General features: G+C 42.0%; 1 protein-coding gene across 6 annotated transcripts in view; it reads right to left on the minus strand.

The window, feature by feature from the left end:
• AMBRA1 (autophagy and beclin 1 regulator 1) overlaps nt 1-15,485 on the minus strand; it is a 243,867-nt gene that overhangs the window by 83,043 nt on the left and 145,339 nt on the right. For all 6 annotated transcript variants that reach the window (XM_061610890.1, XM_061610887.1, XM_061610888.1 and 3 more), the window contains one exon: nt 1,441-1,551. In XM_061610890.1, coding sequence (XP_061466874.1) covers nt 1,441-1,551 — 111 coding nt within the window. The remainder of the gene's footprint in view (nt 1-1,440; nt 1,552-15,485) is intronic.

Consider the following 15,485-nt stretch of genomic DNA (forward strand, 5'->3'; position numbering starts at 1 on the left):
CAAAATCTGATTGGATGAGTGTTACCATGGTGATAATCAGCTTTTTCCCTACTTGTTCCCTGAGTGGCTGGGATTATTGGGAAGAAAAACACCTCTTGTGCCCAAATGGCACCACAGTAGCAGCAGCTCAGTGTCACACCCAATGCTTTGTATATAGAAGGTTCCCGGTTCAAACCCTGACACCTCCAGAGGGTTGGAATAATCCCCCATCTGAAATGTTGAAGCTGTTGTCAGTCAATACACACATCACTAGATGGACCAATTGTGTGACTTGGTATAAGGCACTATCTTAAGAGACAGGAAGAAAAAAAAGTCAGATTGCTTGCCTGTAACTGTAGTTCAAGCAGTAACCTCCAAAGTCACATATATGGGTTCTATGCCTGCAAAGAACAACATTCTGAATCTTTTAAAGCAAAGCAATTAAATAATTTGGCAGGTGGCCTGTTCCCATCCTTCATTGGATACAGTCAAATAGGCACACCTCTGCCATCTACCTCAGTTCCTATTGGACAGTTGCAGTAGAACAAGAGGAAATGCCAGAGTGAAAGCAACTCAGACAAAACACCTGAAAAAGAGGAGGGCGGCTTGTACTTTAGACAAGGTACACAAGCTCAGAACCGCCACAGAGTTAAAACAGAGTTGCATAGTCAGTGGCTCTGGCAACGTGCAAGTCTTGGGCTCATGCACTTGCTGCACAGAGAGCCTGCTCCCACAAGGTTACCTGAAGGTTGCCTTGTGTATTTTCAGGGAGGGGCGTGGTTGCCTCATGTATTTTTCTCAAGGGGGGGAGAAGCATCTGCTACATGTGCAGAGCAGGCAACAGTTGTGGTCATCTGACTGAGGCAGTTTAGCTGGTGCTAAGATGGTATCAAGAGGGCACAAAGTGCACAGATCACTGAGGTAAAATGAACAACAAAATTTAAAAGAGAGAAAGAACTGTAACAGGTGAAGGAAGCAAGAAAAATGCCTAACTTTCCAGAGAGGAAGTTGAACAAGTTTGAATGATGCAACCACTAAAGTGGTCAAGTAAATGAGTGGGAAGGCAGGGCACCTCTCCTGAGGATGGGCACTGAAGGACGGTGACAGGCCTCCTGCAAAAAAAATTCCATTGCCTAGCACTAGAAGGTTCTGGATGTTGCTCTGTACAGAACTTGTATATGGGACTGCACAGAAACCATAAAAAACTATAGTTTGCTGTTAAGTGATTTGAAAAGAATTACTGTGTAAGGTTTGGGTGGGGGTGTTCATGATCTGCGGAGGTTCCCCTTTCACCTTAACATTTTCAAGATAAAAAACTGGCACAGCTCTATTCAAAACTAAATTAATTGAAATTCAAAAAGATTATGGATACTCTATCTGTATGTCTTTTGCAGAATAACAGTCTTCCTCTCTTTCTGTTTCACAAGTTGCCTATGAAATTCAGTTTCATTTCTAGCTTACCATTGCTTATTTCAGGTAAGTCAAATTTGGTGAAATCCCACCACTGAAGCCGGTAGGTGGTATTGGCAATATTACTCGCTACAGCAGACTGTCCATCTCCAATCACTGCCCCTAGGGACAAAAAGAAAAGAAGATTACTAAATCTCTCAACTTCAATACGCAAGATAACCAAAGCACACTAATTGGAAGAGATTAAAGTTTTAGGACCCAACAGCCAAAGGTTTCTTGATTCCTTAAAATCAAAGAGGCAAATCAGAGGATGCATGAAATCCAAAAGTAAAAAGAAAGATGCAACCCTGTCAAATGGTAATATCAACTGAAGGCTTTAGATAATAAGCAACAATAAATAATCAGGATTACAGAGTAGTGTTCACCCAGGAATTGTGAAACAGATCCAGACATTGCATAATCAATATCTATAATACATAATCTTGCATAAAATGAAGAGCACATGACAGTGAATTTATTTTATTTAGTTAAGAAATTTATAAACTGCCCACCATTTGAAAACTGGGCTCCCTTTGGGAGGAAGGGTGGAATATAAATTTATACCAAAAGAATAACCAAATAAATAAAAAACTACGGTGGTGTAAAAAAGGAAAAATTACAACACTAAAACAATAAGAATACATTAAGTCCATCTGTAAAACAAACAGAAACAATATCCAACAATGCTACTCTGAAAAGTATCTGAATAAAAATAAGTCTTAAGGAGGTGCCTAAGAGGACAAATTGTTGGTGCTGTCCAAATATCCAGGGGGAGCATATTCCAAAGTGGGTTGTGTTTTGTTTCTGTTGTTTCATAGCACAATGTGTGCTAATACTTTGCTGTATTATGAAATAAGCATAAATTCCTCTCAAAAGTTCTACTCTCAGATTGCAATCTAAGCCAGCCAGTACACCTGCTTCCTGGAGCTTTCAAGGCTCCAACATCAGCATCCCATGTACCAAGGAAACACTGCTTTCTACGGTTCCCATCCCTGCAGACAGTGTACTATCAGTGTACATAACAATTTAACAGAGAATGGACAAAATAGGCAAAAATAAGACAGGTTTCTGTCCTCAAGGAACTTACAATCTAAAATAGATAATGGGGGATACAAAGGGAGGGCGAGGCAAGTGTTGTGAAGAATATGAGCACGCACAGCTACAAGTATTTTTAAAAGGTCTGTCTGTTACAGCAGAGAATTAAGATTAAGGAGATCAAGCTAAAGATGATCCAGTAAAGGTGAGTTTTGAGGGAAGGGGAAGAGGTGGCACCACTTCTCTCAGGTAGAGCAATCCAAACCCCTGATCCACCATGCAGCAGGGTGTTTGGATGAGGCAGCGGTGTCTCTCCCAAACCTCCAAGAGAGAAGCACTTCAATGCACTCACCCAAACAATGGATGGAAGCCCTCACAACAAAATAGGGCATTTTGGGAGTGAGAGTGGCAGAGGATCTGCTGGATCCTGAGGTGGCCCTGCTGATATCATGATACTGCAATTGGCCTGATCTGGCCTCTTCACTGTACCAGCCTGAGAGGTGGCATAGCGAAGACGACTTACACACACACCACTACCACATTTTGCCAAGCTACACCATTCCATTAAGCCCTGCTGATGCCAGCCAGGGATTTGAATTGCCTCCTTAGTTCCTGTGAAGCCATCACTTAGCTAAAGCATTCCTAAGAACTGTAAACATTATATTCTCTGAAGGATGCTACAGGAGAAATTGCAACCACAAAACTGAACAAAAACATTCCAGGTAATTCAGGTTGTGCTATGTGCCAGACAGTCCAATTGCTTTGCTATGCACTGGTAGGCACAACAGCATACAAGGGGAACAGGCCTAGCTGTCTATATTCTTTCCATTCTTCTCCCCTTTTGGCCTCCGTTATCAAAACCTAGCAAGAAGCGGAATACTGTGAAATAAAGGCTGCTGGGGATGGTGGTGTCCCTAACACCTTCATACACTTTTTGCAAACGAAAAAAAAGGAAGGAGAAAGGAGAGACGGTGAATTAATATAAAAACTTTAAATGCATCTGTCAGGCTTTTTGCATGAAATGGCAGGTCTGCATATCCACACAGTTCCACAACAAGCTTAAGGTATACATCCTAGCAAAAATATAAAGGGTTACATAATGTGCATTCTGCTACATCAGGCCTTCAACGGCCAGCTGCTCTCCACAATGCATTGCTTGGTCTATATAATCCTTTAAGCTGCACTTATAGGAAGTGTAGGTAGAGCAAACAGAAGAATCAAACACCTCTGAGCAAACGTAAGAACTTATTACTGTACATCTGCCCAGCAATATTCCTTGCTGCTCTTTCACCCTTAAAGTGCACATGGACTGTTAGCAGAAGTCAGTGAGATAAAATATTAACTGCAAATACTTAAAGTCAGCATGAGGAATCAGTGGCCCTTCAGATGCTATTGGAGTCAAATCCCCATCAGTCTCTACCACCATAGCCAATTGTCAGGGATGATGTGAGTAGTAGTCCAACAACCTCTAGATCACAAGTTAGCCTTCACTAACTTGAAGTGACCAGCAGCATTATTTCAGTACTGAAGAAAAGACAGCAGCAAAGTTATGGTAGAATATTCTTAGGTGCAGCATTCTTTTGTGCCACCCCAGAACAAGAATTAACAAAGGAGATCAAGGCCCAGTGCCGATAAATAACTGACTGATTATCAAGGTTTGCCCAAAATTTGGCCTTACCTGACTAAAATCATAAAGGCTTTAGAAAAGGAAACAATTCAAGATTTTAGATTGACTTGACTGGGTTAGCTGTGTATTGGACGCTGCTTTGAGTATTTGTAGTACTTCAGCAGCTAAGAAGTGTCAAAATAAAATAAAAACAACGTGAGATACTACAGGCAAGACAAGGAAATCTTGAGTATTCATAAGCCTTTACTAAGACATTTAACTTCATTAAAATATGATATAAAGGGAACATTTACATCAACTGTTCAACCCTCTTTTCACTCTGGTTTGGCCCACCACTAGCTTATTGCCCCAAGAAGGTTGCCCAGAAGGGACTGAGGCTCTTAGACTGAAAAAAGTAGCTCACATCTGAACAAGCTGAATTCACCAATTGGGCTTCACTCAAACTTTACATTGGCCACCACCCCCTTCCTAGGGACTAGCGTACACAATCTTTCTAGGTAACTGCCTTGAATCAAACAAGTTACCTCCTCGTTCCCAAAAACTGTTTTGTCAAGCATATCACGCAGGTCACGCTTCCCAACCATAAACAAAGAAAACAAGCTTACAGGTGAGTAAAATCAACCATGAGTGCCAAACCGATTATCTGGATTCATTTCAGTCGGGTTTCAGGCCTGGTTTTGGCACGGAAACAGCCTTGGTCGCCCTGTATGATGACCTCTGTCGGGAAAGAGACAGGGGGAGTGTGACTCTGTTTTCTCCTTGATCTCTCAGCGGCTTTTGATACTATCGAACATGGTATCCTTCTGGGAAGACTGACTGAGTTGGGAGTGGGAGGGACTGCATGGCAGTGGTTCCGCTCTTACTTGGCGGGTCAGCTCCAGAAGGTGGTGCTTGGGGAACATTGCTCGGCACCGTGGATTCTCCAGTATGGGGTTCCACAGGGGTCAGTTCTGTCCCCTATGCTGTTCAACATCTACGTGAAACCACAGGGTGCAGTCATCTGCAGCTTTGGAGTGCGTTGCCATCAGTATGCTGATGACACGCAGCTCTGTTTCCCCTTTTCATCTTCTTCAGGTGAGGCTGTCAATGTGCTGAACTGGTGCCTGGCTGCAACAATGGATTGGTTGAGGGCTAATAAACTGAGGCTCAATCCAGACAAGACTGAGATGCTGTTAGTGGGTGGTTCTTCTGACCAGATGGTGGATGTCCAACCTGTCCTGGATGGGGTTGCACTCCCCCTGAAGGAGTAGGTTAGAAGCTTGGGGGTTCTCCTACAACAATCTCTGTCACTTGAGGCTCAGGTAGCCTCGGTGGCACAGAGTGCCTTCTACCAACTTCGGTTGGTGGCCCAGCTATGCCCCTATCTTGACAAGGATAACCTGGCTTCAGTTGTCCATCTTCTGGTAACCTCCAAGTTAGGTTACTGCAATGCACTCTACATGGGGCCGCCTTTGAAGACAGTTAGGAAACTGCAGCTTGTGCAAAATGCAGCAGCCAGATTGGTAACAGGGACCAGACGGTTCGAACATATAAAATTGATTCTGGCCTGCTTGCATTGGCTGCCTGTATGTTTCCGAGCTCAATTCAAGGTGCTGGTTTTAACCTATAAAGCCTTACAGGGCTTGGGACCACAATACCTGTTGGAATGCCTCTCCCGACATGAACCAACCTGTACACTACGCTCAACATCCAAGGCCCTCATCCGGGTGCCTACTCGGAGGGAAGCTGGGAGTCTGGCAACAAGGGAGAGGGCCTTCTCAGTGGTGGCCCCCAAATTATGGAATGATCTCCCTGATGAGGCGCACCTGGCACCAACACTGTTATCTTTTCGGCACCAGGTCAAGACTTTCCTCTTCTCCCAGGCATTTTAGCATGTGTTTTAATTGGCTGTTAAATAAATGTTTGTAAATTTGTATATTTGTTTTTATGTTTTAATTGTTGTAAACCGCCCAGAGAGCTTCGGCTATGGGGTGGTATACAAATCCTCCTGCCTTTCCGAAGGAAAGAAAATGAGCTGATAGCTCTCTCTTGGTCACCCACTTCCTTCCCACTGTCTTGCTAAAGTCAAAGTCAAGTACAAGCAAAGGTTTAAATATGCAGTATGAGGAGAGAGGGAGAGAAGAATCTGAGTCACCTTCATATGGAGATTTCTGGACAAAATGATTTGGGCTACAATTTATTGGTAGTAAATCAGCTCACCCCATGAGTATATAGCAAAATGCCATTCAATTTTTTATCATGAACTTCTAAGTCAAGATCTCTCACGTACTGTCAAAGTTAAACGCATGTTGTCCAAAAAAAATAAAAAAATGGTGGCAGAAGGGTAAGGATGAACCATCATATCCTATCAAAACAAACAAAATAAATCCAGAGATTGAGCAGCAGTGATGATTTTCACTAAGTAAAATATTATTTGAAATTTAATCCATTAAACTAGCACAGTGGGGAGGAGAGCCTGGCTGGGAGTCCAGAGTCTGAGTTCAAACCCCTGCTTGTGTCTCCTGGATGTAAAGGACCAGCTAAAGATCACCCCCACAGTGAGTGGCTCAGGGGTTATGTGCCCTGCCACCTGTGCAGCCGTGGGCACACTGCATAGTCCCAAGGAGCCCAGTTGCCCCCCAGCTGGCAGTTGCGGACAAGGAAGGGGTTGGCTTATGCAGCTGTGGCAAGCTAAGCAGGCCCTAGCCGGCTGGGGAGGGCTAGCCTCAGAGGGAGGCAATGGTAAACCCCCTCTGAATACCGCTTACCATGGAAACCCTATTCATAGGGTAGCCATAAGTCGGGATCAACTTGAATGCACTCCATTTCCATTTCAAACTATTAATTTAACTAAAAGTGCTTTCTATATTCTCAGCTTGTGAAAAAAGAACAGAAAGAAAGCCAGTATGATATAGGACAGTTTACAAAACTGTGACCAGATCAGTTGAAGGTTGGAAATTCAGTTCTTCCATGAACCAATCTCAACAGTCACTTGACAAACTTCTTTGGGGACCTCTGAAGCTTCCATTGTCTGGTAGACTCAAAGGTGATGAAAGCAGCTACTCAATGGTCTCTGCTTGCCATTGCTGTGTGAAAGAATCAAGTCTCTTCAAAGATTATTTAATGTCAAAATACAGAAGTGCAAGCTGGAGGGCAATTGAAATGCAATGAACGTGGGTTTGATTGGCAACTTTCCTGCGTCTGTCTATCACTGGATAATAAGCACTGGGTGATGTTAGAAATGAAAATAAATTCTTTCTGTAGTACCCCTCCTTCTCCAACAGCCTCCAGACAACATATGACAAAAAGAGTCATGGGGGAGGGGAAATCGGCCCTTCAACAACAACAAAAATGGGGATGTAGTGACTGTTGTATAATTTTTATTTATTTTATTTATTTATTAGATTTATTAGTTGCCCATCTGGCTGGTTGTCCAGCCACTCTGGGCGATGTCCAGAATAAAAACATACAAATACATTAAAACATTAAAATCTCAACAGGAGTAATAAACGTAACCCATCCCAAAAGCCTGCCTGAAGAGCCAGGTCTTCAAGGCCCAGCAGAAGTTCATCATAGCGGGGGCATGACAGAGATCGTTTGGGAGGGAATTCCACAGAGTGGGAGCCACAATAGAAAAAGCCCTCTCCCTAGTCCTCACCAGTCTTGCTGGAGAGGACTTTTGAGGAGGCCTTTTGAGGCTGATCTTGTTGCACTGCATCCTTGATGAAGCTGGAGGCGCTCTTTCAGATAAACTGGGCCAAGACCGTAAAGGGTTTTAAAGGTCAAAACCAACACCTTGAATTGGGCCTGGAAAATAACCGGCAACCAGTGCAACTCCTTCAGCACTGGAGTGATATGATCTCGCCGGCGGCTGCCTTTGATCAGGCGAGCCGACGCATTCTGTACCAGTTGCAGCTTCCGGACCGTTTTCATGGGTAATCCCACATAGAGCGCATTACAGTAGTCTAGGCAAGAGGAGACGAGGGCATGTACCACCGATGGGAGCAGATGGTTGGGAAGGTAGGGGCGCAGCCTCCGTATCAGATGGAGTAGATACAGTGCCGCCCGGCTCACAGCCAAGACCTGAGCCTCCATGGACAGCTGGGAGTCGAGAATGACCCCCAGGCTGTGGACCTGGTCTTTCAGGGGCAATTGTACCCCACTGAGGACCAGGTCAACATCCACCAACCTTCCCTTGTCTCCCACGAACAGTACCTCGGTTTTGTCAGGGTTCAGCCTCAGCTTATTCCTTCCCATCCAGCCCATAATATCTTTATGTAACATATCCATCCATCATTATCAATCCATTCAAAGGTTGTATGGTTTTGAAATATATTGCAGACTTTATATGGAACATTTGAGTGTTTCATCACATGTAAACTTGGATAAGACCACAGTGTGCCTCTAGAGCAGCCTTTCCCAACCAGTGTGCCTCCAGATGTTGTTGGACTACAACTCCCATCTTCCTGACCATTGGCAATGCTAGCTGAGGCTGATGGGAGTTGTGGTCCAACAACATCTGGAGGCACATTGGTTGGGAAAGGCTGCTCTAGAGGAACCAGGTGATGGTAAACGACATTCAAATCCAAAGAGGATATTCCAAAAATACTCTGCTTTTGATTTAGGTTTCTTAACCTATGCCAAAAGAGTTATCCTTTTCCCCCCTCAGCTAAAGCTTTAAGGTGAAGCAGGATTTGGAAAAGAAGAGTGGTGGTCAAGGAGAAAGAGTAGCTTCCTTTGTCATCTTCTATGCATTCTATGACAATTCTCTGCTATTTGAAATATTTGGCAAGTTCTATTATTCCAAAAATTCAACTATACAGATGGAATGGAGTACATTTCTCGAAATAATGTTGTATCCAACACCATTATGAGATGCACAGTGCAACTCTCTTACTAACTCACTCACACAGGCTGCATTTGGACATAATGCTAAATTATGGACCAGTGTCGCCATGAACAGGCCTCATGAGTCTGAGTCATTAATTACCCCCCTCCCCTCATCAGGTGTGACTGAAAACCTCTGCTTCCATTTTCAATTAACTGCAGTTTAGTGTTACATCCAAAGTTTGGTTAAACTTTAGTATGGTTTATTGAACAGGTCATCTTGATAAGCAATGGTTTAGAGTTGGCTTCAGTAAAGTCAAAGACGGAGAAGGCAAAAAGAGTTTACTCCATTGCCAAGCCACCTTGTCCATCATACCTGCAGGTTAGTGGCAGTCCCACAGCTCCAGCAGGAGCGGAGCCTGAATTGCTCCAGCCTGAATTGAGAATGTGGATATATGCTGTGAAAGGGAAGGAGGATTTACGGGTTACTCTCCTTCAAACTGCTCAGTGACAGCTGAGGCAAGCACCTCAGGATGTGCCTCAGCAATGCTTAGCACCACACTTGGAGCCTCTGAGGAGTTATGAGGACACTCCTCAAGACTTTGGCATTTCCTGCAAGGTGAAGTTCAGAGCAGAACTGAATGGGTCATGAATAGAACCTCCCTCTCTATTTTATAAATTAATCTCTTCCACTCTCTTTCAATTTATTAGAACAACGGGATTTGCTGTTGAATTATATAAAGATTCTTCAACAATTAAGAAAATTTATCTTGAATTCATTGACAAATATATTTATTAATACCCAGCATAGTCAAGATGTAAAAAGTGATTAACGTCTTTCACAACTGATGAACATCTGATATTAAATTCATTGACCAAGTTAGAACAGAAGACTGATGGCTGGAAATGTAAAGATTAGGCTTAATGACTAACCCAAAGTTATTAATGAACATACATACTAAACCCTCACATCTTTAATGAACCTACCTCTAACAGTCTTCCTAATGTGTTCACAATGAAATAATAAGCTATTTTCCTAATTTATAATGGTGTTATTGAATCTTTTCATCTTATATCCTGAATGAACTAACTTCTCTCACAACTAATGACCTTGTTTGATTGACTGACCAAGACAGAATAAATAACTGCCAACCAGGAATTTATGGACTAAGCAATACACACCCTTGCCCCCCTAGTATAGCCTGGTGCTGTACCAAGTATCCAGATGGGCATAGCTGAGTTAGGTCAGGCCCACAATCAAGTTGTGGATGAGTATTGTCTTATTATGGACTGACAGGCATTCAAATAACAGCACCACCAGACCAGAAGATTCAGCAAGTAAGCTATCAGTAACATTCGGAGGAGTGAGGGGGATGAAGATGGGGGCAGGGACCAAGCATCTAGGTCTCCACCCAGATGGTGGTCAGCCCCTCCACTCGGACTTCAGAGTGAAGGAAGCAATTCAAAATACAATGTGGATAGGCACTGCTTATAAAATAAATGGTAACAAAATTTAGGTCCAATCAAATTTGCCTCCAGATATTCTGAAGAAAAGGAAAGACCTAAAAAGTCCTGTCAACAAGAAAGGAAGACATGTTATAAATGGGATTAAATGAAATGAAATGTATGACTGGGGGGGAAATGGGTTGTGGGTCAAACAATGGATGATACTAGGCAACTAATAGAAATTATGAGGAGTATACTGTCTACCTCATCTATTTTCTCAGTAATTAAGCCATATAGTTTATTTTTATTTTATTGTAAGGAAAGGCAAAATAAAGATGATTAATAAGATTAAAGTCACATAAATTAATCCAAACTGTAGAGATGTGAAGGCCCAGGGAAAAAATGGAAAACCTTAAAAAAATAACCATTTCCCCCCCTACTGGTTCCTCCCCACCCCCAAAGTTTTCCACTGGGGGGGGATTTGCATATCTAATAAAGGGATTAACTTCCCCTTCCATCCCCAAAGAACCAAACTGGCAAGATTTAAAAGAAGAAAAAGCAACGATGTTATTACAGGAGATTCATGTAAGAAAGATGAAGAAATATTTATCTGAAAGTTTAAAACTAGGGGAAACTATTTCAGCATGTTCACAAAAAAGTAAAAAAAGGGTGGCAATTATTAAAAACAATCTCCAATACACTTTTCAGATTGGATAAGGATCCCAAAGACTAGTTTGTTTTCGCTATAGGTCATTTGCTTGAAAAAACTTATTTTTGTAGCCTTTATTTATGCCCCTAATAATTATCAGGAAGGTTTTATAATAAATAGATAGATAAGATTGAATGGATGGATGGATACATGTATGCATACAGCATAAAATCTAATTGATACCTCTGGAAGAAGACTACACATTTTCCTATACCCATAATTTCTATTCTAAAATAGATGTTTATTACATCCTCATATTTGACAAAATTGGTATCAACTGTTAAAATAAACCCAAACTCATATGCTGATCATGTGTTGATAGAATGGATATATGATACAACACAAGTAACAACAGAACACTGATGCCTTGATACCTTTCTTTCATAAAACCAGATAGCTACCCTAGATTTAGCTATTAGATTGAGGGAGTATTTTCAGATTAACAATTCCACAAAAGTTTTAAAAAATCACTACCTGGTAGACTTTGAAAGCTATGATGAGAGACACATCAATATGAAAAGCAACATACTTTATGAAGGAGAGAGAAAAGAACATAAATTCTCTTACAAATCAAAAACAATTAGAGTACATGCATAAAGAAACTTGCTCCAAGATGTTTTATTTGTAAAAGTAATGAAGAAATTGAAATAAAAATTTTCACATTTGCATATTGGTCTCCATTACAACTTAAGCATAGAGGTGGGGAAAGCAAAATAGAAAATAGTTGAATAAATGATATAATTTCATGTTATGATACATAACTGAGTGATTAATAAATGGGAGCCAGCATGCTTTAGCAAAAGTGCAGTTCCACCACATATGGGCATTCAATTCTTTACACTTTCAACATTTATAATAGTTAACTGAATAAATTTTATTCAGTCTTGTTGGTATAAGGTATCATCTCAGTGATACTTTATATTGTGCTTCCCTGATAGACAAACTGAGATTCATTTTTTCAATGCCTGCCCAAGCTCTGGTCCAAAGCTGTTGCAGTATTTCCAAACCCATTTCTCTTTCCCATGGTTCTTTCGATCTTAAATTAACTTATTTCATTTCTAACAATAATGTACAATAAATAACAGGCCCTTTATTTCTAAGCAGGTTAAGTTTCCCCATTCAGTCTCCTGCAAAAAATTCCTGACATGTGGTACCATGGAGGTCACCATCCATTGGTAGAACTTGATATGCCCTTATATCATTTGACCATGTTGAACCAATTAGCCAAATTTACATATTCTCTTCCTCTCCCAGTCCATATAGTCTGCCAATTGCCCTGTTCTCTGGAAATTCCTGTGCCTTGTGAGAGTTTAGAAATATTTGAGCTTAGCTCATGTTTATATTTATTCCAAGTTTTGAGTAAACTATAACCACATTATGATCGGACAAAGGCGGTTCTCTGTCATTTTTTGTTGACCATAACGTTTGCCAATGGATAAGTCATGTATAATTTTTCCCAATGAATACAGGTCTTCCAGACCCTCTTGATTAATTCATAGGCCAAGCCATAGACTCTTAATGTACTTGTAGGTTTGGAAGAGTTAATCCATCATCCTTTTTTGGTAGCCAGCATAGTGAAATAGAAATGGACTGCCTTCAAGTCGATTCTGACTTACGGCGACCCTATGAATAGGGTTTTCATGGTAAGCGGTATTCAGAGGGGGTTTACCATTGCCTCCATCTGAGGCTAGTCCTCCCCAGCTGGCTAGGGCCAGCTCAGCTTGCCACAGCCGCACAAAGCCAGCCCCTTCCTTGTCTGCAACTGCCAGCTGGGGGACAACTGGGCTCCTTAGGACTATGCAGCGTGCCCACGGCTACACAGGTGGCAGGGCATGTAACCCCTGAGCCACTCACTGTGGGGGTGATCTTTAGCTGGCCCTTGAAACCCAGGAGACACGAGCGGGAATTTGAACTCACAGACTCTGGACTCCCAGCCAGGGTCTCCTCCCCACTGTGCTATACCTGCTGTAGCCAGCATAGTAGAGAAATCTATTCTGGGTCTTTTATCCAACCAAACTAAGTCATTCAGAAGCTTTTGCCAGCTTAATCTCTCTGAAATCAATCATCAAAGGCAGTGATATAAACTAAAACAAAAAACAGGGCAAAGTCATCATTTTGACTGCATTGATTCTTGCCAGCCAAGAGAGTTTTATCCTATGCCAGCTGTTTAGATCCTGTTTTATCTGCACTGTCAACGTTTGATAATTCATAATGGGACTGAATCGGCCTTGGCCGCCCTGATGGATGACCTTTATTGGGAGAAAGACAGAGGGACTGCACTGTTTTACAGTGGTTCTGTTCCTATCTCCAGGGTTGTTTTCAGAGAATAGCACTGGGTGATTGCCTTTTGGCCCCCTGGCAGTAGTGCTGTGGGGTGCCGCAGGGTACCATCTTGTCCCCCATGCTGTTTAACATCTATATGAAGCTCTTGGGAGCGGTCATCAGGAGATTTGGGGCGAGATGTCAGCAGTACATTGATGATACCCAGCTCTATTTCTCTATAACATCTGAATTGGGAGAGGCCATGCAAGTCCTGGACCGCTGGCTAGACTCAGTGATGGGCTGGATGAGGGCCAATAAACTGAGTCTGAATCCTAGCAAGACGGAGACACTGTGGATTGGTGGTTTCCGAGTTCGGATAATTGGTCAGTTGTCTGCTTTGGATGGGGGTGTACTTCCTCTGAAAGTGCAGGTCCATAGTCTGGGGGTGCTCCTGGATCCATCTTTGTTGCTAGAGACCCAGGTGTCCTCAGTGGCTAGGAGTGCCTTTTATCAGCTTTGGCTGGTAAGACAGTTGCGGCTGTTTCTGGGCTGGGATAGCCTGACCACTGTTGTCCATGCATTGGTAACCTCCAGGTTGGATTACTGTAATGCGCTCTATGTTGGGCTGCCCTTGAGGTTAGTCCAGAAGCTGCAGTGGGTGCAAAATGTGGCAGTGAGACTGCTCACTGGGGCAGGGTATCGTTAACATGTCACCTTGCTGCTGAAAGAACTGCACTGGCTACCTGTTAGCTACAGGGCTAAGTTCAAGGTTCTTGTTTTCGTGTACAAAGGCCTATATAGCTTGGGACCAGGATACCTGAAAGACCATCTTATCCCTTATATAACCAGTCGATCACAGTGCTCTGCAGGTGAGGGCCTTCTGCAGATACCATCTAATCAGGAGGTCTGTTCTGCACAACATAGGAAACGGACCTTTAGTATAGTGGCACCTACCCTTTGGAATTCCCTCCCATTAAATATTAGACATGTGCCATCTCCATTTTCAATGCCTATGGAAGGCCTTCCTCTTTCAACAAGCCTTTTAAGTAGAGACCTTATCCCAGTCTGCATCTGTGTTGGAATTACTTTTTAACATGTTTTTGAAGTTTTTTTTTTTTAAAAGATGTTTTTAAAGCTTTTTAAAAAATTTTTTTTAAAGATGTTTTGTTTTCATATATTTTAAAGTCTGTTTTTATGATGTTTTGGAATGTTTTTAGAGTTTTAGTTTGCCACTCTGGGCTCCTACTGGGAGGAACGGCAGGATACAAATCTAATAAATAAATAAATAATAATAACTCACTTTAGATATTTTATTAATACCCACCAATAACTTCATTCATAAATATTGGATTAGCTTCCCCATAGGCCTAATTCCATGCCTTAAAGCAATATTCATTTTCTCAAGATCTGTCAGATTTAATGGTACGATTTCAGGGTTTTTTTATTAATCTGATATCCAGATATATTCCTGAAAGAGTCTATGCTTTGCTGCTGGCCTGATAGAACTTGTAGCCCAAAACATCTGGAGTGCACCAGGTTGCGGAAGGCAGGTCTAGACAACAATCTCAGTGATAGTCATGGCTCACTACGGGGGGAGGGTGCAGAAAGAGAAGAAATCAACATTTTCCACTTACAATATAGTGTTGTTTGAATGCTACAACAATGCAGTAGTTTAATTTCCAAGAAATAAAATGAACATCAAGGCACGTGTTATGCTACGAACTGATTTCCTAGAAGGGTCCAGCACCAAGATATAGTGTCACATTTAATCTTTTCCTTGCATCCCAAAGTGTAGGCAACAATAGAGAATCTCTATAAAATGGGTAAAATTAAGTTATCCCAAAGTTCAAGGTTAAGAAACACGGGTTCATATGAACTGCAAACAAAATTAAAGACATTTATATTTGCCTAGCTCGTCTAGCACTAAAACATCAGGACAAGTTCACAAGTATCCTTAATCTACCTTTTCAGGTTAGAAGTGAAAGCAAAAAAGCCAAGTTCTCCAACCTTGCTTCTGCAGGCTCTTGAAATCCCCAATACCTAACAGGATCTCAGAAAACTGGTCTGTATGTTGTTAAAGAACCTCTGATATAAAAGACTGCTCTCTGTAACGTGATCCCACTGCCTCATTACTTGCATCTTTGTTAAATGTTGTAGAAATTTGCTTTTTAG

This window comes from Rhineura floridana, chromosome 2, assembly GCF_030035675.1.
Source record: "Rhineura floridana isolate rRhiFlo1 chromosome 2, rRhiFlo1.hap2, whole genome shotgun sequence".
Lineage (NCBI taxonomy): Eukaryota > Metazoa > Chordata > Lepidosauria > Squamata > Rhineuridae > Rhineura > Rhineura floridana.